A 26731-nucleotide genomic window follows, 5' to 3' on the forward strand; every position below is an offset into this window, starting at 1 on the left:
AGTTCTGTTTTAGAAGGTCAAAACCATTTAATACAAACACAGCTGTGACCATGCACTCGAATATCCTTAAGATAGCCAATCAAGCAACACTCCAAATAGTACTAATGGAACATGAAGCTCTAGGTTTAGGGAACAAATATTTAAGTTTGTAAATAAATCCAAATGTAGCATAGTTGCTTCAGAGATCATGCTTCTCCTAGATTAAATTCTGCAGCAGAAGAATTTTATTAATGCTTTTCATCCCTTTGTAGCAAGAACAAAACCAAAACCTAACTTTGGATTTCAGGACCATTCTGGCCTGCTGGGCTACCATCAACTTTAGAGAGCAAACATGTGGGCGTTTTTTTCTTTTTATATATACATACACACAGGTGGACAGATAGATGTGTGTGTGTATATAGGTATGTATGTATACGTATATAAAATTTTTTTTCAGCACTTGAGAGAAAAGCAACTACTGACTTATGATCATGCATGAAAGTCTGAAGAACGGAGAGCTTATTTCCTTCTAGAGAACTTGGATTTGTTCTTCTTTTGTTAGACATCGTTACTGTGACTTTTTAAATCAACTGACTACTCATGTTTGCATTGCTGAGAACTTTCTACAATAGGAATTCTCTTGCTCCTATTTCTGTGCTGTCAAACATATTAAAGAAAGAAATTTTCATTAGAAAAAAAAAAGCGTATACAAGTTTAAGAGTGTATTAATTGGAAGTGGACAAGGTTGTTCTGCTTACCTGAAGGCCTTCCTAAAAAATGTTTGTAAGTCAACATGCCTCTAAGGCTAATTAATTTATTTATACTGAAATCAGAAAGAACTGGGAGTACTTTAAGTGTCATGCTGCATTCACAGGCCAACTATTAGCTAGCCAATTGCCACAGGGGTACGTAGAAAGTATAAGGAGAATTTTTGTCATGTGAACAAAAGGCAGTACTGAATATCTTTATCTCTGAAGCAAGGATATTTGGGATGAGTTTAATATCCTTTTTAAAAGTCAAGTCTTTTCTACAATGTTAGTTTTGAGGGTCAGTTGCAAAACTAGCTGTTACTTTAAAAATACTGCATCAGGTAGGAATGTTCATACTCTGAGTCTCTCTTCCACAAATACTTCTGCTACTACGATAGCTAGGATGCTACAAGCAGACTCCAGAATCTTTGAACATTAATAATGTTTGTATGCAACTATCTTCCTCTCTTTTATCAATGTTGAGCTGTGGCTGAATGTCACAAGCAGGGGGCTGTGCGGAACTGAGTTATGAGCGACGCAGTCCTGGGAAAGGCACAGACCTGTTCTATTGCTCCTTCACTCTGGGGCTGAGGGGTAATCTATGCCTCTACTTAGCAAGCATGGATTACCTAATTCTGTTAAATGACATATGAAAAAGCAGCCCCCTCCACCTATTCCCCGTCCTATGAGGAGTTTCCCTCCCCACAGAATTAATGGACATTCTGTGAAAGAACACTCAGTCTCTCCTATTTTTCTACAGGGTGGCATTAAGAGCCTGCTATGATTAGGCCCTAGATGTAACCTGGTACAATGTTTTTTTGATACCAAATAACAAATCACCCAACCACACACACAGACCCCCCAACATCAGCTTCCTATTAAGCTTTAAAAAACATTTTTCTATGTAATTACACGCTTTACATGGTTGCATTCAAAATACAATACTGCACTAATATACACAGATAAGTAAAATACATATAAACTGAAAATGCAATAACAACTTCAGTTTAAACAGCAAAATAAAAACTCTTCCTCTTGACCTTACTAAATACCAGCATGTTCTGACTCTGTGAAGTTTCCAAGGCAACTAGGTAACATCCCTGATGGCTTGAAGTTAGAGCTTGCACAGTCTTATAATGTTTAATTTACTGCTGTTGCTACGATCCACTTTGGCCAGAGTGTAAGAGAAGAGAAACACCATTTCAGGAGAGCAACGTGCAGTCCATAGAGGAAAATACACACGCAGAATGGCAGATGCCATTCTGGCAGCTATTTAGAGCTAGAGGTATCTAGTGAGTAATTTTTACTTGAGTGTAACTTTTGTTGGCAAAGCAAATTATCAATATTGTTGGCCAGCTAATTAAGTAGATATGAATGTTACTTTTTATTTTGCTTCTATACTTACTGTTGCTAGTCAGGTTTTTCTTTAGTCATTATCATTCTGAAGAACAGGCACAGTCTCCAACTTATCAAAAACTAATTACAACATCTTTAGAAAGGCATTTTTCCAGTCTAAATATCAAATTTTTAAAAAATTCATCAGGAATTCTGATTATAATATAAGTAATGTTTATATAAACGGCAAACTTTCAAGTTATTGCCCCTATCATTTTGAGAATCACTTCCTTACCATAAAAATGGTGAATGGAATACTATACTACAGAAGTATTTTAAAGAGTACACTTAAAGAGTATTTTAAAATGTACACTAAAAAAAAAGGCATAAAACTAAATCAGGAAATTTACTTGAACCAGGGAAAGCTCTGATGCCAAAGCCTTTGCTACATTTGGTTCTGAAAGTTCATTCTAGTTACAGGGTGCAGTTACAGCCCAACAGGCTAACAAAAACGTTCTCCTAGATGAAGTCTTGGGAAGCAATCCAATTCCAAACACTTTACTACCAAATGCAGACTAGCACAGGGCATACTCCATAAAGAACACCTCATCTAATGGAGGATTTATGCACCTCTAAATTAGGCATTGCAAACCCAGCTTACAGGCACTGACCTCCGGAGTGATATAAAAATTTTGGGGTGAGGCACCCAGACATGCTTGAGAGTTCTGGGCTCTCTATACCATGCATAAGAGAGTCAGGCACCCCAGAGGAGCTCTGCAAAAACCCCAGACACCAACCTGCTGCTAGCTAGTAGGAAAAAAATTAAAATAGCATTGACAGAGCAACAAATATTGTCCAACATCCATCCTGCTCCATAGTCCAGGCAGACTCAGAACTGAGACTGCAGTCTCACAGTCCTCTCCCAAATGAAGGCATCAACAAGGATGCTTTGGAACTTGTTCTATTTTAATATCTGGAAAATTGAAGAAACAACAGTGCTTAGGCTCACATTTAACAGTATGGTATACAGCAGTCAGTTCAGGGTACAAGTTTACACTACCTGGATAATCTCTACATGGATTGATTGTTCCAAATAGCTCGACAATGGCTTGGTTGTGAAAATACTGAGGCAGTCCTAAGAACAAGTAGCAACATCTGGTAGCACGGCCCTATCCCCAAGCTAACTGGCCTAGTTGTAATCTACAGTGTGGTACTGGTACATGTGCTTTCTTTCTGGTCCACTGACTTTCATCTGTGGAAGTTTAAACAGAGGCAATGAACTCTTCTGTATAAACTGGTAAATGGCTTGGTGATCAGCCTCCTTTTCCTGGAGAGTGAAGAAGGGTGTCCACACTGTCAGACTAAGTGTCCTAACTGTTAAGTTATATCACATGTGCAGGGCCTTTACTCCCACCATGTTTTAGAAAAACATGACAACTAACATAGACTACATGGCAGTGCACCCCAAAGACATTGACAAAATCATTCTCTGCTGGATCTTGGACAATCCAGAGAACAGAACTGCTGAGCACGCAAAGCAATCTGTCCCACTTACGATTCAGAGATAGCAAATATTATCTCCTCACTGGTCAACACTAACTGGCTTTGCTATAGAGTTACCTACACTGGAGCAAAGTCCAGTTTTGTCAACAGACATGAAACAATGTTAAAAAAAGGGCCATATGAAGTCTACACAAAGGAAAAAGGTCATTAAACATTCAGTAAGTGCTGACATTTCATTTCCAGTAGTTGTGACTATGAAGAGGAATCTCACATCAAGTCCCAAGTACATATGGGGATTACAATGTTACAAGCCAACACTGAGAATGCTGAAACATTTCAGGACACAGAGCAGGGCAAGACTGTTGACAATCTCTCTTTCAGAACTTTTCCTTCAGAAAGGAATAATAATAATCTTCTGATAGTTAAAAAATAGCTTACTAGTAGTATGGACAATTTTACTGTCTAACCACACCATTCCCGTCTAAAAAGACTCACAGCGTGAAATTGTTGAACTGTACACAAAATCAATTGCTGACATAGGCTTAACCCCCCAAAAGGAAAGAAGGCAGCAATACAATGAAAAACTTTATGAAGAACTTCTAGGTGATCTCAGAGCTACAGACTAGCAAGTCTTACTTCCACAGAGAGCAAATTGGTAGATCCTACAGGGGAGAACATAAAAAGACACAGGGAAAAATAGGATATACAGAGGAAGATCTGACGTGGCTCTTGAGGAGGGATGTCATGACATACGGATCTATTGAGTTCTGCCAAGAGTCAGCCACCATGAAGGTAAGCATGATCTAGTTGATACAACATATTCCTTCTGAAAAGTCTTTCTGTAGAATCCCTCACCAAAAACTCTTAAATTAGCTAGGCTCTCTGCAATATGGGAGAAGGGCCTCCTGTGAATAAGTAACAAGACAGAAATCAAAGGGTAAAATAAAAGTGCCAGGTTTTTACAGTGGGTAGATGTTATCAGCAAGCACCTCAAGGAACTATTCTGCAGTCTATGGTCTCTAACAAAACCCTAATAGAAAGGAACAATCGGTAAAACATTTAGTATGAACCATTTCATACTGCCTGCAAACTAAGCATTCCTCACTCTCCTCAAAGCAGAGTTCTGCATGAGCACATAACCACTAATAAATGCATGTGTCTATAAAAATACGCTTTAAACCAAAGCTACAGCCCACTCACCCTTCTTACTAGCTGCAGAATAAGGACAGCAGAACCTGAGTCCCCACTGAGCACAGGGTATGCTACAAGAGTGCGGGGCTTTCCCTAATTCTTACGATTTAACATTTGAATGACGTATTTAAAACCCAAAGGAGCAGACTTGGGGTCTAAAGGAAAATTTGCACACTAGTACTTTACTTTGTTCTTGGAACAAAAAAAAAATATTTATAACATTGCATCATGTGCTAGTTATTCACCTCACTCGGTTTTAGCTTCTGCTAACCTTACAGCTCTACTTAGGATATTGAACTATTATCCCTGTAAAAACCATGGCTTTCCAAAGCGCTCAGCTGCACTGGTCATATTTGAAGTTTGCTATTCTGAAAAGGTTAAATGTCTTGTAACTCAAGAACATCACCGTTTCTGAGAAGTAATTCCATTCCAATTTTATCTTTTAACTAGTTAACTAACTGTGGAGAAAATTAAAAGTGAAATATTAAAATCCTACCAATGAATATTTCTGCCAAAAAAAGTCAACTAAATGGGAAAGAATATGGTAGAGAAAGATGACACAAATCTACTAAGGAACAACAGAGAAAGTAATTTAGATACTAAAAACTATAGATAATTATTTGCCGTTGTTTATATTTGCTTTTAAAATAAGAAATACTATTTTAACTACCTTTTGTTAGCAATTAGTATTAAACGTTAAATCAAGATCACATGGTTTATTCAGGCTCTGGAAACACTCATACATCTCCAAAACAAATTCATGTAGGGCTTGGTCTATGATGATAACTGTGAGAGCTAGTTTATTTTTATAGACCGTTGCTAAAGCACTGGTGGACTAAAAATAAGTTCTGTCAAACAATGATACTGTATTCTCAATCTATAACAAACAAATACTTTCCATAGATCATCCAAATCAGGAGAATGAAAATGAACTGTTAATTTTGAGAAATAATAAATAAGGACTTGGTAAAGATAAGATTCAGAAACGGCTAGAGCTGTTAAGACACAGGGCAGGGGAGGAGTGGAAGGCACGAATGTTCTAACAACTTTTGTTTCAAATGATATACACCATTCATGTAACATTCACCCGTTCAAAATTTTCTAGACTGGGTCTAAAAGGCTTTTTGTAGCCATCTTTGAGAGACTGTGTGTCCTCCATGAATTCTGACTCTCTAACTTTCAACTTGAGGGCTTTTATGAATAAACCCATTTCACTTGCTCTGCTGTTTTGAAGCTCAGTGCTTAATGTGCCAAGTGTTGCTGACTTAACTGTTCTTGGGACATCAAACGCAACCCTACAGCCACCTCTATTGAACAGTTTATTTATGTCTTAAATTAGCTCTCACGTGCGATTTAACATTACTGAAGTAAAGCCTCCTTTGTGCGCTAATCTTCAGTGTGGCCAGCTTTACTATTTGAATTTCAATAATGGCTTCTCTAGAATGTTTTCATCATGCAGTTTTACCAGGTTACATGTGAACACCTGAAATCCTGCATCTCAATTGCATTAGATCTTTCTTACTCTTTCAACTATAAATTGTCAAGGCGAGCTTTCCTCTCTTGATGTGAAGACTGATACTACAGCTTACTGGTATAGGTATAATTTTATGCCTTGCTTTGTATTCGCTTATGTTGGTCTTGTGTCTTCACAAATTAGAATTTCTACCAGACTTCGAGATGCTGTGGAACTTGTCAGACACAGTATTACTCCATCAGGTCTAAACCGCATGGACAGTTTTTAGCAGGGTATAAGGCAACAGCATCTTCATCTTTTCATCCCACTGCATTTCTGTAATTTTGAATTTGTTCCTTCTCAGTGCAGAGCAAAACCGTGATTGTTTTGGGCTCACCCCACCCAAAACACATTACACTTATTCAAAAGACACGCACGACATCTTTTCATTTAATGTCCTATTGCATTCTTTACTGGAAACACAGATACCTGTTGTATACATATCCAAAAGATGCTCCTGATCAAGTTGGTGTATTTCACAGCTCCTGACAGTTTTTTTCCGAGATCTTAGTTAAAATATATATATATACACCCACGTGTATATATATACACACACATGTATACACACATATATACACCCATGTGTGTACATATATATATATATATATAAACTTACTCTCTATGCTACCATTCCCACTTCACTTCTAGAGATGGGATGCCAGCCCCTGTATGTAAACATTCCATTTCCCCCAAAAGAGCCCACAGTGACCAATGAACTTATATCTGCCTTTCAGATGTGCTGAAATACTGAATTCTCTTTTTCTAGGTTGGACCTCCAAACTGGAAGAGTATTTCTCAGAAAACTACTGTTCAGGAAATGAACCTAAACTTTTATTTGAAAGCTCCCAGGATCTTTTGTCTCCGTCATCCCGTGTTTGTAGTCAAAGGAAACAAACCCTCAAAGCTCAATTGCCAGTTGACTGCTATTTCTATGAATGCAATTGACAGGTTGTTTTGGTTTTGTTTTTTTTTTTAATTCATGACAGACATCAATTCCAAAACTTCAGGGAGTGTTCCAAGCTCTGTGAGCTGGGGCACTACTGCTTCTTTGAAGTAAAATCTGAATGAGACACACGTGAAAAATACCTAATTGGCAGAACAAAATGCTGCTAACCTGCAGAAGCTACAGTAAACTCCAAACAGACTTTCTCATAGGAACTCCTTATCAATGAGTGACAGGAACAAAACGGATTCGACAGCAAAGTGATGCCTATCATCTCCATTACACATATGCCTCTGCCAACTCCAGGACCCCAATTACCTTTTCCTACTCCCTCCTATCCAATCACTTTAGATGAAGGATATCTCAGGCACTCCTTCCTGCTGCCTGCACACCGAAGAACAGCACACCACTTCGCTCTCTTGGCGAAAGTGTAAACTCAGCAAGAGACACTAATCAGAGTGCACAACCCTCCAACTGCTACCAACAGGTAACAGCATTTACAGGTCATTCACCAAAATGGTGAATATGTTAAGAACGAAAATAAGTTCTGTACAATTGTGCTCTCCCTCTCAAACGCATATCTAATTCTATCAGTGTCAGTAGACTTTGCTATTTCATTGCTTTTTTATCAAATTTTTTCTGCAGTTCAGATTGTACAGTGCCAAACAAAGCATGGATAGGAGAAAATACTATCTGCAGTTCTCTTGATATCATCTAGACCACCTGGACAGAACATAATGCTTCATCAATGCAAAAAACAATCCTCTCAATGAATCAAAATCTACGCTCAAGATTGGCTTCCAGAAAAGAAGAACAAGCCATCTGAAGACTGCACTGAACCCTCATATTATTTGGAAATGGGAGCAATGTAAGGGTTTTGATTTGTTTCTAACTGTCTTAGTACAGTAATAGCATAGAAAAAAAAAATGGACATTAATTCTATGGCAACAGACCACTGAAAATGCAAATATATTTTATTTACTGTTTTAAATTCATTCTTGACTATAAGTGATGATCAAAGCGAAACACTGATTAATTAAGAATTATATTTATGGAACACTCATAAGTTTATTAGTTACTTGAATGACCCTGATAGCCCATAGCTGTTTAAATATGGCTTTACTAACACAGAAAGGCATGGTCTTTGCAATACTCATCATAATGGATTATGTATACTGTGTAGATTTGCTAAATTCCCTACAGTTCAGGTGAGATAGGTCAGTTTCTCAGCTGTTCCTAAACACATTACCAGCTGCACAAACCATTTGTGGCAATTTCACATCCATGGTCCACTAAACCCTTGTAGCCATTGTTCTTCTTCCTCCTCCATTGAAAAGAAACAGAACTGAAATTCTCTGGATGCTAACAATGAATATTTTAGAAACTGCGACATATCTGCAACTGAAGCTGCAGCAAAGATGAATGAAGGCAAATCGTTCATTAAAAGGCTATAAAAACATTATTTTAAACAGTTACTATGTACAATATGCTGTTTATCAAGAGATAAAGAGGTAAGACAGATTCCCATTTTGCGCTGAGCCCTGTAACATGTGATGAGCATCACCTGCAGGCATTGTTAAAAGGCACTTAAAAGGCATTCATACGATAGGCTAGATATTCTGACAAGAACATTCTGTGCCTTGTAGTCACTAGTTCTAGGCAGAAAGCACCATACTAGGAAATTCAGAAACACAAATTAGCCCCTCAGTGTATTTTACCTCTATTAAATGTCCAGTTCTTTCAAATTAAGTGACTTTTCAGAATTAAAGTCATCATAAATCCAATATGAAGACCATTTTTATTAAAAGATGTTAAGAGCAAGATCTTATTTTGGCAGTAACAGTGAAAACAAAGGGCACAGACAAGTCTTGGGAAAATGGCCTCAGCTAAGATTGCCCAGCATGTCCTACTATAACACCATCTCTTCAGTTCTTATAACTTTACCAAGCTATAATTGTTCAGACTAAAATTTTCCACACTGGACTTGCGCCAATTTTGAGACATTTTGCAGAGTTTTTTAGGCTCTTCCAAGAAAGAGGCTGGGGAAAAATTAATCTTTACAGATTAATGAATTCCACTGACCTTTCCAACAGCTTGAGAGCACTAGCACTTCAGAACTGGTGGCTCACTGAGTACATCTTTTTGCCAATGCTGGGAAAACCCTCCTGAACTTGGCCAAGTGCAAGTGTTTGTACATACTGCTAATTTATGTATGCAGAAGATATTTAGATCACCCAATCTAAACACTATGCAGGAGACAGAGAAGCCGTGCATAGAGGACATAAACGACCAGGCACAGACTGAAAGACGCACAAATGAAGAGCCAGCATTAAAGAGGGATCAGTAAGTGCCATCTGGCCAAAGAAACTGGGATAAAAGGTAGTAAAGAGTAAAGGCTGGCTGATAAAGTGAAGGGGTGGAGCAGTAACAGCAGGAGTTTCATCTAGGAGAATATGCAGGGGGGGCAACAAGCCAAGTTTGCACATTCCCCAAAATAACTGGAATGAAACACAAAATTGCTGTCTAGCAGACAAATGGTGAGACTCAGTATCTGCAGAACTGTAAGTAATACATCCTGTTTCCCTGTGGACCACAGAATAGATAACTACACACTACCCTGCTAAAATACGCTCAATTCAAACTACAGAGCTCTGTTGGATTGGAAGTTATCCAGCTTGATGAAGAACAACATCTGTTTTTTTCCAACATATTTAAAAAAAAAAAACCCTAAGAATTTACAAGTAATAAAACAAAGTTAAAGAAAAATCGAAGACTGCAAAACCAAGCCCTGAAAGACTTTGCAATTTTAATTAGGCTTTTCTGTGCATGCATTTTATGAGTTTTTGAAGACACAATCACATACTACGATTTCCATGAAATCCCTGTGTTTTTCTAGCAAACAGTGCTCTGAAAGTTAGTACAGTACATTAAAAGAAATGCATACTGCAGACCTTTGTTGCAGAATTTAGATGATGTACAATGTAGGAGGCCAGAGTTGAAGAACAAGAAAGATGATCCTACAGATGATGTGGTTAAATGCTGCACTTGAAAACTTTTTTTTTTTTTCCCTGCTACTGATACCATCCTTTGGGGATGCCAGGAAATATGGATAACTATCCTAAGACCATAGGATACTGCCAGTCTGCAGAAATACTTTGCAGATGAACTAGAGATACATTTGGAATATGAAGGGCTATTAGAGACAGTAATGTGAGAAAAACAATTGATTAGGTTAGTGCCTCTGAATGAGTGCCGAACATGGGTGGTTACATTTGTCTTCTATGACAGCTCATCCAAGTAGAAAATACCATTATCCTCTCAGTCTCTTGTGAAATTAAATTATTTTGTAAAGAACTAAATGGAAAAAAGCCATTCTTTGAATGTAACTGTACATGTCTTAAAATTAACTTGATGTAGTTTGTGGTCATCCTCTTTCAATGTCTTTGCCTATACTTAAGTAGTTCCAGCAGAGCAAGCAACTGACAAAGCTGGCATAAACTGCAGGCAGTTGGGGGAACAACAGGAACCCAGTTGTTCAGATTACACAGTCATCACTCTTCTACCTTTTCTAAACAGAGATTTTTATCCCTTGAAGTCACACCATGACCCAAGTGCATTCCATAGTCTTCTGCCACCTCTCTACTCTCTTACTCCTTCACAGTCAGAGGTAAAACACCTTCACCATCAACCCAATCAGGGAAGAAAGTCAGTAATATTTAGGAGACAAAACCACATACTCAGTTAGTCCTTACCTCATTCGGTGGAACAATAGCAAAAGGCTGGATGACAGCTGCCAGAGGAATGCGAGCCTGTTTGGCCATATCTGAAGATGATGGGAAGCAGTAGGTAGTACATCGGATATAACGAGGGCTGGCATGGCCTGAAACACCCAACATAGTATGCAGAATGAAAGGCTGTTAAAAGGAACCCACCTGTCCCAAACACAAACCAGAAAAATCAAAACAACAACATAAAGCTACAAGTGCATACGCTAAGTTAAATACATGCTTTTTTTTTCTCCCATGCAAGTTTCTGCCCGTCTGTCCTCTTTATATGTCAGCCCATTCCCTGTCCCTGTGGGTAAATATTTTCTTACTGTTTGAGTTTAAAGCAGAGATTTAAACATGTCAAGAAAAAACCCACAATTATTTGCAGCACAAATCTCAATAGAGATTAGTTTGAAACATATCATAGATCCTAAAAGGAAATAACATGAATGAAATCCCCAGTGGAAATTGAATATAATGAAATGCTGCAGACTGATACCTACTGTCAAGACTGCTCTAACCAGCGAGCTCTGATTCAGAAAACAGAATACCTGTGTTAACATCACCATGCTCGTTTATCTTGCAAAATAGTGTGCTGAAATTACTACAGCAATTCTTGTAACACACTTAGCTCAGTTCCCTCAATGAGAAACTGTGTCATGCACTGTAGACCAGAGCACTGAAAGGCAACATGAGTTCAGAAACTGGCTTCCTTATACTCCTTTTTTAACCACCAAGCTGCAGTTCTGCTCATTTTCTTGAAAGGAATTTCTTTGTTCATCAGAACTGCAAGACCCCATTCTCAGATAACGCCAAAAAATCTTGATGTGTTTGTACATTTTTTACAGTTTACCCGAACACAGAAAAATATGTGCTGGACTGAATGATACCATCAATTTAAGCTGTATTAAAATATCAAGTCTGCTGTCAAGAGCAGCACACAGAATATGGTAATTCCAAGGTCTGGGAAGAAGCAAAGGCAGATACACTGGACAAAGGAAAAAATTAAGTCAACTAGACAGCTTGCATTCTGTCTCTGCTAGTCTGATTGTGTCTTCTAGTGTCCATCTTTTAAAATCTCAAAAGAATCCAAAAATTATTTAACTTGAAATTTAAAGCCTTGAAAAAATTCAAGTTAAAAAGTTGTCTCAACTATTAATATTATTGTAAAGGTCAGGAATGGTAGAAGAGGTGAGGGCACAGTGGTGTCAAAGCATCCACTTGAATTAACCCAAGGTATAAGAATTCAACTCCCACTTCTTCCCCCTGCCCTCACCTTTTTTTTTTTTTTCTTTCAAGGCAGTTCCCTATTTCATGTCCAATTTAACGTAAGAAGCATCGTTTTCAGATGAGAAATTTGAGAATTTAGTCTTTCTTTTTTTTATATAATTATATTTGATTTCACCTAGAAAGACTCCCAAAGCAGTAACAAGGACAGTTACCTTGGTCTTGGATCACGCAGTCGGTGGTGACAAGTGGAGGAACCTGTCCTCTTATGTTTGTAGCATAGATCTGCCCACTCCTAGAAGCCTTATCGTTTTCAATTACTTGAATCTGATGAGTTAGAAGCAAGAACAGTGTAAGAAAGGTAAGCCATGCATTCAGTTACAATCCTAAACAGCTCTGCTAACATCTACACCAAGTAGCACTATTGACATTGCCTTATACACAGGTGCTACAAACCAATCACAATACAGGCTTCGGGGACACTTAACTAGAAAACTATATATGCAGCTGAGGAGTATAACTCATTTACAACTGCAGTTGCCTGTTGGAAATCAGGAGTAACACTACACATTGGGGTGGATAAGACCTATATACAGTGAACAAATGAGTTGTACACAGTAAGTATATTAACTGCTAGAAGGACAGACCTTCTCAAGAGAGGCTAGCCAGCAAATTGAAGAGAGTAGTGGTGTGAAAAAGTCCTTGCTACTGAATCTGGCCTTACATTCTCCCAGATCAAACTGAAGTGCAAGGCTGCATCACTTTACTCAGATGCCATATCTATCAGGTTATCTTTTGTATGACCATAGTTGTGCCAGCTGCTGTTCTTCATAAATGAATGCACAGGTGATCAGACTGCAATAGTGGGAGGGGTTAGCCCTTATTCCTCCTGACTAGGCTCCTTGCACAGGGTGGCTAAGAAATAAACAATAATCTACATCGTATATCACCTTCCTAGCTGAGCTATACTTCAGCACTGCCATTTAGAAAGCAGAAGTTTAAACTCCTGAGAAAAGCCTTGCTGGCCACGAGGTAGTATTTTCAATACTGGAGCTCCCATATATTTCTTCCCCTGTCACTTCTGCAGTCCCTCGTCCCTGTTTAAGTCTGATACTTTTCAGCATACAACAAAAAGCTATACAAAGCTGTATTTTGTTCCACACCATAAACTAGATGACCAAAGTGATACCATTATTCCTTCTTTTCCCTCAAAGAAGCTATCTTTTTAGTAATCAGGTTCAGAGGGTAGCTGAACAGCTATGAGAGGCAAGAGGAATGAGGGAATTTCAGAAACTGGCTTTGCCACTGCAGTTGGTATCCCATAGAATTATATCTTTACACTGCACATGAATTTCTAATAATAGCTAGGGAAGTTCAGAAGCCTCTGTTGGAAAGCAAACAGAGAAGGAAAACTAAATTAGTTGCAGAGATTCTATTGATCATTGTCCAAGAGGTATTTCCTAACACACTGGAAATAATCTGGGGCCTGTAACTCTTTTTTTCTCTATAAAGTTTTTGTATGGCAATTTAAATATAAAATACATTCCTCAGAGAGCTTGTTATATCTTTGCCTGATTACTTTTCCCTGTCTCCTTGGCTCGTATACTTATTGCTAACTTTTGCATTAGAAAGAAAAAGGGGTTGCTCTAAAAAGGTCCACTGGCTGAAGAAAGCAAACCACTTTCAGACTTAGCTCTGCAAAGGATCAATGCGCCATGGTATTCTGCAGTTAGCTGACCTAAATATATCATTGTTCTTGGAAATAATTGTTGACAAAGCCCAGATGCTATTTTTCATAGATGTTGTCAGAGCATGTATCAGCCTCTAACACATGTAAGAAAATATAAATCAACAATGGCTACAGATAAGAACTAAATTTATCTGGCAACACTACTGTAACTATATAATGTAAATATAACAAGAAAAATACAAATGGTCATACTTATTCCTCATTCTGAATTAGCTTTTTGCCCTTTACAGACGTTGACCCAGATCGTTTCTTTTAAACATGTCATTTTGATCCTCTTTGTGCTGCTTAAACAAACCTTTTAACCTATTTTAACATCGCTGTCATAGTCAAAGCTGTTTATTGTACATGTGTAATTGAAACAAGACATCAGTCCATGCTTTCATGCCAGACCTCCTTCTCCATCCCTTCCCCCTCCCCTTTTTTTAATTAGACAAGACCATTTTATTCTTCTTAGGTAAAAAGCACCATACTGAAACACTGGAAATGATTGACCTAATAAAGGCATTTGTTAATTATTCAGACACTTCATTTTTTTATGCAATGGGCTTCAATTACATTTAACTTAAAAATTGCCTTTAACTGGGGCAATTACAGTTGTTATGTTAACCTCTAAGTGATTATCAAAAAACATTTTTTCCAAAATTTTGGGGGTTTTATGTCAAAATCACTACTGGATAAAACAAAGAATCTCTTCTAGAAGGATAAAATAATATCCCAATTTAAGGAGGCAGGGCCGTCCCCTAGTAGACAATGCCAGGCTTTACACAAATGCTTTTCCTTCATCTCAGTGGAACAGAAACTCTTTCCTGGGCAGCAATACTGCTTCAGCAGAGATGTGGATGATTCCTTCACCCAGACTAGCTTACAGAGTGGTGGTTAATTCATTTTTCTAAGTAGAAATTTCCAGGTTAAATCTGCAGGACACCACCTGCTTCAAGAACCCTGACTCTTCAAGGACCTTTTGACCTGACTGGCCTATTGCCAGAACCAGTATAAGTGTGTACATCAGAATGTGTTTTCCCCGTGAGTTCAGCATGTTTTCTCCCCTATTTCAATCAGCTGTTTTCAATAAAAGAGAAGTTAAATGCAACCTGCATCTGATTAGCTATTCCTTTGGGTAACAATTACTTTAAGAAAGATGGACACAACCATAACCTTGTTTTCCCTTTCTCTAACACCATTCTGAGAAGAACAGACACTGTCCCACTGGTGCATGTTCAGGTGTGCTTCAACAGCTGTGTCTCTAGAACCTGTAGGAACCTTATGCATTAAGTATATTCCAAGCTACTGAAATCCTTACAAGGCTGCAGCAACTGGAGGGATGCTCAGGCAAATAATTCCAGTTGCCTAAGAAACTCCTGCAATCAAACAGCGAGGTGCCTTTTGAGCATGGGACTTCTTGCCATTTCCCGATTGCAGTTTTAAAGGTCACATACCTATATTCAGCACAAATCCCACTTCAGGTGTCTATCTGTTACTAAGTTTAAGCCTACAAACTTTCTGGAGTGAAAAGGAAAGTGACTAGCTGGACTGAATGCAAGTAATCCTTCAGTACTGCTTACTGTCATACTAACCCGGTTGAGAATTCCTATTAAAGTATACAGAGTCATGGGTATGTCCCACGTTAGCTAAAGTTATAAAGCCTCTTCAGTTCTAAAACTAATGTTATGCACTACTCATTTGTCCAAAACTGACAGCACAGATTACAAATGTCACAAAAAACCTCCAGCTCTCCCCTGCAACACAAACAATAACCAAAAACAAACAAACAAAAAACACAACTAAAATAAATACGATATTAGCATTGTCATTCCTTTATCTTAAACGCAGCAGAAATTTTCTGTCATTAAAAAAAAAATCAGTGCCATATTACTTACTGGGCTTGGAATAGAGTCAGGATCAAGTTTTTTCTGAGGTGGACCCGAGAGCTGTGCTGGACCCCCAGGAAAAGCACCAGGATAAGACAGTTGAGATCCTGCCATCTGAGGACCATAGTTTGCTGCAGAGTTACAAATGACAATTAATTTGAAGTATTTAAGTTGCATTATCAATTTAACATTGACTTTTACCATACATTTCATTCTTGCACAGCTAAATGCAACTTCTCCTTCCCTTTTGTTTTCAGCAAGTAAAAGAAATGGATTATTTGGGCTCATGCAGTTCTGTGTTGTAAAGGTAAGCATAAACTAGGTGTGACAACTTTGGTTTCAGGTATTTGCAAAGTAGGATGGTTAGCAGAGATTACTACAGCTTCTCAAACCAGGCCATTACGTTAATGAGAATCTCTCCTGTAACATCCGTCAATGCAAACTGGTCTAGTTAGCTGGCTTTTTAGTTGCCAAAATAACTATTTTACTCAACTACGTCAAGTGAAATAAAGTATGTTCTTTGTATGCTGCTACAATTCTTTATTGCTATAGTAAAGCATTTTTGAAAGGTGCCTATGAAAGACTGTAAGACAGAGAGTAACCTATACCTTTACACAGTATAAGAAAAACTCCATTCTGGAGCATGTTGTGCTTTAACCCACTGCTAACCAAATAATTCTGTTCCTGACTCGAATTAATCTCCTTTTTTTTTGTTACATTCTCAAGAGTGCTGAACTTTTGAGCAAAAGCATAGCCTGCCTTAAATGCACTGACTGACAATGTGAATCTTTTCAGTCTACAAAAAGAGGATTAAATTTTCATTTTGCCAAGTGAGCAGAACATCAGCTATGAACAATCACAGTTCCACCAGTTATTCTCAATGCATATTTTGTTTTCAAGTACATAACAAACATTTTTCCCTACCTTGCTGAGGATGATATCCAAGCCCTGGAGGCTGTCCTGAAAGCTGTTGCAAGTTAGGATTTGGGGGAACAGATCCAGTGATCCCATCCTGTCTGGCCATAGGAGGCAATGATGGTTGAGCACCAAGTCCATTAACGTTATTTGCTAGTGGAGGAACCTGTGATCCAGGTGGTAAAGCAATTTGCTGCTGGGTTGGTGGTGGTAACTGTGGACCCTGAAAAGATGTTGGATGCCCAGAAGACATGCAAGAGCTCGGAGTAGTGCCAGGACCTGAGCAAGAAACTCTATGTCAGCCGAGTCAAAAATGATAACCTACTAACTCTGTGTCAAAGTAGTTCTATTTTTGATCAATACTTTTGCAACATATTGTATCTCATACTGACAATGCTGCATTACAGGGATTCTGAATGCCTGTTCACATGATAAATCTGACCTCATAGTTTTAAGTCTGAACTGACTGAGATATTCAATTTTTTCTATTTTGGCTCTACTTTCAATGAAACTGTGCAGCTGGGGTGGATGGGAAAAGAGAGAGGGAGGTTGGCCTTCGACAATTCTTGTTTAGAATACACATAAATCACTATTTGCTTTTGAAATAATATTTAATTTCATAATGCGAAACAACATTATTTTTGCTTAATAATCAATTTCTCTTATGTGGCATGTTTTCATTAGTTTGCATGTGGGAATCACTTTGTATACACTGGTGAGGAATAGCTGCTTGTTTATAAGATACAGATTCCAATTAGAATTAAGAGGACCCTGGAAATAGGGGGGGCTTTGAGACTTACAATCTGTAAATAATTATTACTTTACAAAACCTACATTTTTTGGTCAAATATCTATCTATTATTTCAGGAAAATAATTTTCAACTAAGCTAAAAAAAAAAATAACCAAAATCAGGTCTGGAGTAAAAGGACCAATGTGCTAATATATAAATATTAAAATGCATCTCTGCCAGACATGCTAACTGAAAAAAAAAAATTCACATGCAAAACACAAGCTCAGGTTCTCAGCTGATACAAGCAAACATCACTCCAGTAGCTTTACAAGTAGCTGTGAGTTTCAGCACTCTGTCAAGTTACACCAGCTTAGACTTACAGCTAAGGGAAAATCAGAAGAAAAAAACCCCAACACAGAGGCAGAGTTGTAAAGAAACCATGTCTTCAGTGGTGTGAAGAGTATCTCAGCCTTCTAGTGTATAACATGATAAGCAAGAACATTATATTTTAAATAATTATTGCTGAAGGCCATATAACGCAGGCAGGAACCAAAAAAAAAAAAAGGCTCTAAATAATACAAGCTGCTATAAATTAAGTGCTGTAGAAGTGCTGAGCCACACTTCATCCTGTATAAAAAGGCCTGAGTCAATTGTGCACTTGCAGTTCAGTACCTCAGGGTTGAATTAGAGTCTAAATTGATTTTTCTCAGGTGAAAAATGTGTAAGTTTTCACAACCAATTGCACAAACAGAGGGTCAGCCCCATGGTAGGTATGTAGATTTAATTCAAGTCAAATCAGCAACTTGTAAAGTCAGGGTAGGAAGAGTAATATTATCAGTGTGGTCTGAACTGAAAAATTCATCTTTACACATATCTTACAAGGATATCCACCACCAAAGTGATCTTCTTTTAAAAAACTCATCTTCCTAAACACACTGGCCTCAGCAAAACAAGATGCTAACTAAATCCCATTCATTTTCAATGAAATGGTAAATTTCACCAGGAAATACTCAGGAAAAGCAGATACAACCAAACAGAAAATTAGTCATGGGAAGAAATTTACGTCATGGCTTAGGTTTGAGATGTTTTAACCTCAAAATAAATGCAAATAAATTTAGATGAAAAACTAAATTATAAGGTTTGGACAACAAAATAATAAAATAGTTTCAAAACAGAGAGAAACTCTAAAAAGTTGAAGAAAAAATAAAACCCGGTCTGCATGTTATTGTTCATGCTTTGGTTGTGACTGACAGGATCACCAAATAATTTGAGAAGTGACTGATGAGATAGCTGACTTTTATGGAAGGTTCATCAAACATCGCTTCAGAATTAACCTAAGAATACTGATTTAGGATGAGATTAAAAATCTAAAAACTTGAGCAAGTGATAGTGGTCAAAGATTTCATTTTCTGCTTCAATAGAAATTTAGTAAGTTTCTAATTATCATAGTCTCAATAGCTTTTTAACTGAGAAAAAGTCAATCAGATAAAAGTGATTACCATAGCTATTTAGCTGCATACTGTTGAGCTGGTTAGCAAGTTGTGTTGTAGATGAAGTGGATGCAGAATTTGGGTAGGCTGATTGTGACTGAGGACTGTAGGGAGGATAGGAAGGTCCAGTATTGCTTGGAGGTGGAGGGCCTTGAAACCTAAAGTGAAAAATTAGTGCAGTTATGCAAAAAATTACATCAACCAATCATAATTCTAGAAGGTCTCACACCTTCTAAAGGGTGGCGTGGAAACGATTCATTAGCATAGTCAAACTCTTAAGAGAGTTTGCTCACAAAACATATGTTTGTATTAAAAGTCACAAAGCACAGAGAGAATGCACAATGAGAATGTTAAAAAAAAGACAGTAAATGTTTGTTTGCATAGTTAGAAACAAAGAGGAGAGAGTATGCCACAGCAAAGAGAGAGTGGTAATAACTATACGAAAGTCTAACGATTAAGGAACACAAGCTTCTGAACATATTGCATTCCTCCATCCTCTTCTCATGCTTATAAAGGAAGATTCCCTACTGTGGATGAGCAAATAAGATTAGGAGAAAATCTGTGAAGAGAGGAAAATGAAGCGAGAAACTCTTAAGGAGTCCCCTGTAGTACTGGCAAAAAAGGTGCAGGTGGGGAAAAACTGCTTTATGGTTATCAGATCTGGAAAACTATTCATGCAAGAAAAAGAACTAAAGAAAATAAAGAGGTAACATACATGTGGCTTATAAAGATATTTTCTACCAGACTATTTCACTCTGGAAAAATAAGATCTCAGGCTGTCTCCCAAAGATCTACACTGATTTTCTTATAACCACTTCTAACACTGAGGAGGGTACTAGCTATATCAAGAAAAATAGAATTCATTTCCTTGAAATTTTGATGTGGATATAGAGGCTCTCAGCAATTCAGGAATAAAACAAAAACAGGTAAAAACCAGGAGATGTACAGCTGTCAGGGCAATGACTAGAAGTTAAGAAAGAGAATCAGTATTTTGCTGGGTTGCTCATGTCAACTTGACTCTGTTCACCTTGTTTTTTCTTTCCTGTTTTTACATCTTCAGGACAACAAGCGCTTCTCTCTCTGCATTGTCCTCTAGAATCGATCACCAGTCTCTTTGGGTCTTTACACAGTGATAACACAATGACAACGAACAAGCTTTCCTATTTTGATGCCTAATAAAACATATACACGGCTTTATTTGAACACAAATAACTATACAACAACTAAAAAGCACAGAATCAGGTTAAGATTTCAACTAACTAAAATGAGAATGTTGATAGACAGCGTTAAGTTCACTAAAACTAAAATAGCTATCGGTACCCAAATTCTAATTTTGTCACATCTGGTAGGTGAGCAAAATAATTAATATTTGACAGAATTAAATAAAAGAGCTAAGCATATTTACCCACTTATAACTACCTGCAATACAACCACTGTATAATAAAGCTTGTCTGTTCCCTCGTACCATCATTTTTCCAGTATTTCTTTTTACAGTTTCCACCTGTCCCTATTTTCTCCCTTCCCCACTCCTCTCTCCTCCACTTCTTCCCGTAAGCTCGGGAGGCAAGACAGCAGCACTTCAAATTGACTGTGAAGAGTTTATGTCAGATCTAAGCAAAAGAGTAGCAGTCATCCACCTGGAAGACTATAACAAACCTGCAGTATAAAATGGCTTTAAGGAACCCTATGGAGCTTCGGCTGTGATCCCACAACAATGAAGCAAAGACATCCTAACAATGGAGGGAGGGGAGAAACTTCAGATATAGAGGCATGCACCAGCTTCTAGTCAAAACTCGCTGGCAACTATTAATTTTTAAATAATGACTTCTTGGTACCTCATAACAAAGGAGAGTTAAGACATCATAAAGTGATAAAAAAAAAATAATGTAACTTCAGTATCAAACAGCACTTACAACACTTTACTGCTTACAGCAACTTACTGCTGCTTTGAAGCAATAGGTCTAAAATCAAGCAGAAAGAATAACTAAAAATAAAACAAACAACCCATGGTAAAGACCCGACTTGCTGTAAAATGGAACTTAATGGGATTACAGATCACACTGTATGATCTGTCAGTTTAACATCACAGGGAACCAAACTAGAAGATCCAGTTCAGAATTGGAATAAGTCAGAACTGCTGAAGATAAAAGGGATGCCATACTTAAATGTCAGTGAAGCAGCCAAAGAGAGGAAACAGAGGTCAAATAGCTTAGATCTCGTGTATTAATTCTTGAAAGTCACCTATGTGGCTGTTGCCCTGGTGCACTGGGCCCATTGTGGAAGTTGGTCTGGTTGAACTGGTGTGTACCAGGTGGTGGAGGCCCAACAGGAGCCGAAGATCCTAAAGGCGCAGTTGATTTTGAAATACCTGCAAAAGAAGAAGTACTTTCATGTAAGAACCCTGTAAGAAAGCACAAGAACACCAAGCAATCGAAGTGTATGGCTCGGCCCTAGCAATAAGAATACCGGCTCCAAGTGGCCCTGCTTGAGCAGGGGAGTTGGACCAGATGACCTCCAGATGTCCCTTCCAATCTCAGTCATTCTATGATTCCATAAGAAAGGACAGATTTCTTGTCAGCTATAGAAGCAGATATGAAAGAGAACTGATAGTAAAAAGGAAACAAATAGTAGTTGGTAACTTTCCAGCAAAAGAACCCAAGAGGGACAGTAAGAAAGAAGCAAGCATGGACAAACAGACCCTGCAATTCAATTTGGTATACTGCAAATTCCCTGTCAGCCAGTTATCTTTATAGGGAGAAGCAAGAGGTCCCTTTGATTTTGGAGACCAAAATCAGAAAGAAAACTTGGAACAACTCTTAAAAAAAAAAAAAAAAAAAAAAAGTCTCCATATCTGTAAACCTGTGGTAAAAACGGTTCTTAATTCAGAACTGGAACAGTGACTGTGAAAAGACTATAACTTATGTAAACAGCAGTGCTGAATAAACAACTTTTCAACCTCAATTTCTTGAATTATTTTCCTTTAAATTACTCTAACATCAAAAAGATGTTTGATACTAAAACTGGTATTTTCCCCAAGTATTCTAATAAGCCAATCACCAGAAGTAATTCTATCTTCTGCCTATGTTCAGCATTGGATTATGGTAACACAACTCCTGCTGTCTATAATAAGAAGTTTTAGAGAAACTGGGTAAAACATCTTATTTTTCTTATTTTCACAATGCCACAAAAAATCAAAGACACACAGAATATTTTAAAAAACTCAAATATTTGGATACTTAGTTCTGTCGTTACCCTCCTCTACCATCTCAAATACTAAACTTAATGTAACTTATCATGATCTGAATGTTATTCAAAAATTTAACGAATACATTTTTTTGGACACCTCAGAGAATAATTCAGACATCTTCACTGTTTTAACTAATTTTCCTCTGTGGCATGAGGTAAAATATTGAGATGGTCCCTCTTCCCCGTCTTGGCTATGTCTATTAGTAGACTTACAGAGGGAAAAAGAAACCTTACTGTCTGGATATTTGCCGCAGCCCAGTCCACTAGTCCAGCGTGCCCCCCACTTTGGTTTTACGAAAATTAGACCAGCGTGACTTACAGCAAAACAGGCTTCAATTCCATGTGCTCTTTTTTTTTTTTTTTTTTTTTTTTTAAGATTCAGCCACCACGTACTCACATTATACTACTTGAAAGATCTGAAGCCGCATAACTGCAAATTAAAATTAACGAAAATCAACGAAGAGACAACGATAGCCATGCTTTCTGTTGGATATCAATTACATTATCTGTAGCAGGATTATGCTGGTAGAAATAGAGAAATATCCCATTTGCTCGTAATTTGCTTGCATCCAAGGTGCGCTTCCTCATAGAAAGTAATTGTTGCTTGAGTGGTTAGAATGCAGATTAGCTCTACTTATCATGCATTATCCAAATACATCACCCAGTAAGCAAGATTAAGTAGGAGAACACCAACTCATGCTCATAGGCAAGTTTGAACTCAAGAATTCAGTAGGACTGAGGTCCTATTGTGAAGAATATAACTCCTTTCAAAAAGCATGCCATTAACGCATATAAATTGACAAACATTTCTCTGCTCCCAGAAATTGCTCCTTTTGCATTTGTCTGTATTAGGTATTACTCATAATACAGCATTAAGCACTGGTGCTTATAGCTTTCTGAATAACAGAAATTACATACGAAGTTCAGATACCTGCTACCAGGCATCTTACATCATCATCTAAGCACCAACAATAATCCTGTTGCAGTAGCAGTGTAAAATTGAGCATTTTGTGCTGACGCACGTAAGAAGGAGATCCAAAATGCCTTCATAGAAAGGTAGACTCTGAAAACACATTTTAAACCAACTTCATACCTGGTTGAGGTGCCGAGTATGATGAGTTAGGGTCCCCATAATGCCCATAAGAACTAGGTGGTCCAAAACCTGCAGAAAAGCCTCCTATCCCTGGCTGGGATTGGGAATATGGAGGAGCTGCAACATAGCCTTGTTGACTCATGATGGCAAAATTCTCATTCCAAGAATTGGGTCCTTTTTAAGAATCTGCAAAAGAGAAAGTGACACCTACTACTACTCTTTACTCTTTGTGCATTGTAAGAGGCTGTGAACTGTGTTCCTAAAAAGACAAAAGCCACATCTGATGGCAAAAAAAGCACCTGGAAGTCTGGCAAAAATAGTGGTTTTGCTTGCTTCCTTGGTTAGTTTCCCTAGTACTACTGCATACTGCATAGATTTAAACAAATCACTGAACTCATCCAAATGGGATTCACCTGTCCCAGGCCCACAGAGAGAAAAACTCTAAGTGATGGATATGTAGGTAGACAAAAACTCAAAGGAAAGTCTCGAACTGTTCCCTTTACTGGGGAAACCTAGACTTAAAAAAGACACCATGAGTCCTGCTCCCCAAATACCAGACATCTCAATGAACATACTGAAAAATCATGAAAGGTTGAGTGGCCAGAGTATGAAACTCCTCTAGCAAATCCTTCTCCTGTCCCAGTACGCCTATTTTTAGAGCAAGTATGGAACATGGCACCAGCTTTTAATCAAACCTTCTTCATCAGCTCCATTCCAAGCAAATGAGGGAAGATTCCCTGTGTCTGATGCTGGTAAAACAGAGTATAAAGTACAACAGAGAGAGAATAAGCATTTACTACTTCTCTGGAATCCCAAGAACACAGGTCAGGCATCCTCAAAGAACTAAAGATATATGATATAAACTAGAATTTTAGATGTTAAGTGTTTGAAATAGCTTTGAAATAGCTTCCCCAACCATCTATACTTCATCTTCTTAGGTCTGAGGCATGGAATCAGCTTTGAGTATGCAAACTGGATCAAAGTCAATCAGGAGTTGTGCTGCAGAAGCACACACAAAGGCATCTCAAAATTACACACAGCACCAAGATCACAACAGGCAAATTCATGTTGCTCTGGCACATGTCAGCAGAGAAAAGCAATCCCTATCAGAAAATCCATCTCTAGACTTCTCAAATTAAGCATATATTTCTGGGGAAAAAAAGCAACAGTTTTACTTATCTTCCATATTCAGACAAGAAATCACTTTGAGCTGGGTACAGGGCCTAGCCCTCCTCACACATTAGCCGTGAAATCCTGTAAGCCACACTCCTCATTGTGGCGTAAAACTCCTCAGTTGCAGCATTAAACTGCTTCAGACAGGTAATCTTAAAGAGTTGTCTTCTATTTCTTAGTTAACAAGGTAAACATGGGAAGAAAAAAAAAAGTTTTAAACAGAGAGGCTTCTTGCTGCCAGTCATACCTTCTTCCTTCCCCTACCCCCATCAGAAAAGACGTGGCAGTGCAAGCTTTAATTGCTCCAAAAGACAGTAAATCAGCACTAAGTTACCTACATACTAGCATAAACATATATATCTTTTATATCTACATAAAGGAAGAGATTTTCACTTTGAGGCAGCTGCAACAGCCAATACCTTTAGCTGTGACAGCATCCAGGGGAAATTACTTCCTCCACAGCTTCCTCACATGAAAAAAATCTTGCCACGTCAAACTTCCCACAGACAGTATAAACACACAGAGGTTGTGCTGAAGACGGACAGGAACCATAGGCAAAATAGTATAGATTTAACAAACACAGTTCCAGATTCTATTTAACATTCAACATATTTAATCCTTTCTAAAGACACATACATATACCAACACACAATGAAACTAGCTTGGAGGCAACACCCAAAATATCAATAGAAATTGATCACCTAAGGTTTCAGCAACCAGGTTCTGACAAGAGACATATAGATTCATGCTGGAAATCGCATAGGAAAGATCAGAGGATCTGCTAAACCTAGATCTTGCCCTGGGTTTGTTTACTACAAGTATCACCACACAGAAGGATGTGAAAACTTTTTTCTCCCTGTCTCTCTTAACACTAGTTTACCTTACATCCTGTAGCCTGAAGAACAACACTAACACAAACACTTCTCCATGATTTAATTTACCACTATTACAGAACAAGTAGTCATCTTTTTTTTTTTTTTCAGAGGATTGATGATCTATGCCATGCTCTACTGCGATGGTATCTCTATGAAGATGTAAAAGTCCACTATGTGTATGTAAAAGTAGGATAACAGAATCAAAAATTGAGCATCACATTCTCAGCTAACTGAAGAACTATTAACTTTATGTTTCTTCAGAGACACTGTGTTTGGTAACATATCATCTAGGGAAAGGTGCTATCCCTCCCCAAGGCATGCTGTGACCTCAACCTGGCAAATCATCTTTGGGGTGCGTGTGTGTATCTACATGCAAAATATACACAGAATGGAATACAGCTAGACGCGGGGGTTTTATTAAACCGCATTTTGGAATAAGCTACGAAATCATAAGCTTCAATTTACTCCAATACGGTGAAAACCCTGCACACAGTTAATCTTTCTATCCCATTAGCTGACAATTTTAAGTGCCTGTAACAGCTCTCCCCACCCGGTCGGCCCTACGGCCCCGCTGGGCGCAGGACACGTCTGCCCGCCCGCGGGCACCGCAGAGCGGCGGCCCGGGTACCTGCGCCCCCACACCGCGCCGGCCGAGGGGCCGCAAGCTGCGCACGGGTGGGACGCACACGGGTGGGACGCACACGGGCGGGACGCGCACGGGCGGGACGCGCGCAGCCCCGGCTGCCTGCTGCCGCAGGGCGCCCAAAGCCTCTGCCCTCTCTCACCGCCCCTCGGGCTGCCTCTGCCGCCGCTCGCCCGCCCCGGACCGCCGCGAAAGCGCCTGTTGCTCCCCGCGAGGGGCACGGCCGCGGCCCCGCCGCCCCCCGCGGCTGCTCACCTGGGCAGTGCCCGCCAGCACGGCCCGATGCCCGGCCGCGCCGCACCTGCAGGGCAGCGGCCGGAGTCGCCCCGCGGGCTGTGGCGGCCGGCCGGCCCGGCTGCGCCGTTGGGACCGTTACCTGGGGGCCGCGCGCAGCCCCCCGCCTGCTCGCGCGCGCCGCCGCTCGGGAACACGCGCTCGCCCAACTGCCACGTCTGAGCCTGCCCGCGCGCCACCGCCTCTCGCTCCCCCCACCCGGGCCGGGAGCGCGCCCGGCCCCGTGGCAGCGCCTGCGCAGTGCGCGCAGCGACGCCGTGCCCGCACCAGCACCAGCCGCCGCGGGGTGAGAGGGAGGGGAGCGGGGACGGCGGCCGGACCCTCGGGCCCGCCGGGCAGGGAGGCGGCGGCTCCCGGGCGCGGTGCCGTGCCCGCTTTGTTGTGGGAAAGCCCGATTCTTCCCAAGCCGTTTTGGTTTTGAGAGCCGGCGGCCAGCGGGTGCGGAA

At 39.3% G+C, this 26731-nt stretch overlaps 1 protein-coding gene across 10 annotated transcripts in view; it reads right to left on the reverse strand.

Moving 5' to 3' along the window:
• SEC24D (SEC24 homolog D, COPII coat complex component) overlaps positions 1-26731 on the reverse strand; it is a 215781-nt gene that overhangs the window by 28014 nt on the left and 161036 nt on the right. For 8 of the 10 annotated variants that reach the window (XM_065634358.1, XM_065634356.1, XM_065634359.1 and 5 more), the window contains 7 exons: positions 23301-23486; positions 21203-21329; positions 18971-19119; positions 16750-17019; positions 15835-15956; positions 12423-12534; positions 10966-11093 (listed from right to left, as the gene is read on the reverse strand). In XM_065634358.1, the coding sequence (XP_065490430.1) occupies positions 10966-11093; positions 12423-12534; positions 15835-15956; positions 16750-17019; positions 18971-19119; positions 21203-21329; positions 23301-23442 (1050 nt within the window). In that variant the 5' untranslated portion in view covers positions 23443-23486. Of the gene's footprint in view, positions 1-10965; positions 11094-12422; positions 12535-15834; positions 15957-16749; positions 17020-18970; positions 19120-21202; positions 21330-23300; positions 23487-26246; positions 26332-26367; positions 26413-26731 lie in introns of those variants that run through there. The other 2 variants (XM_065634363.1, XM_065634362.1) reach the window with 2 other exon arrangements.

Source organism: Caloenas nicobarica, chromosome 4 (genome assembly GCF_036013445.1).
Source record: "Caloenas nicobarica isolate bCalNic1 chromosome 4, bCalNic1.hap1, whole genome shotgun sequence".
Lineage (NCBI taxonomy): Eukaryota > Metazoa > Chordata > Aves > Columbiformes > Columbidae > Caloenas > Caloenas nicobarica.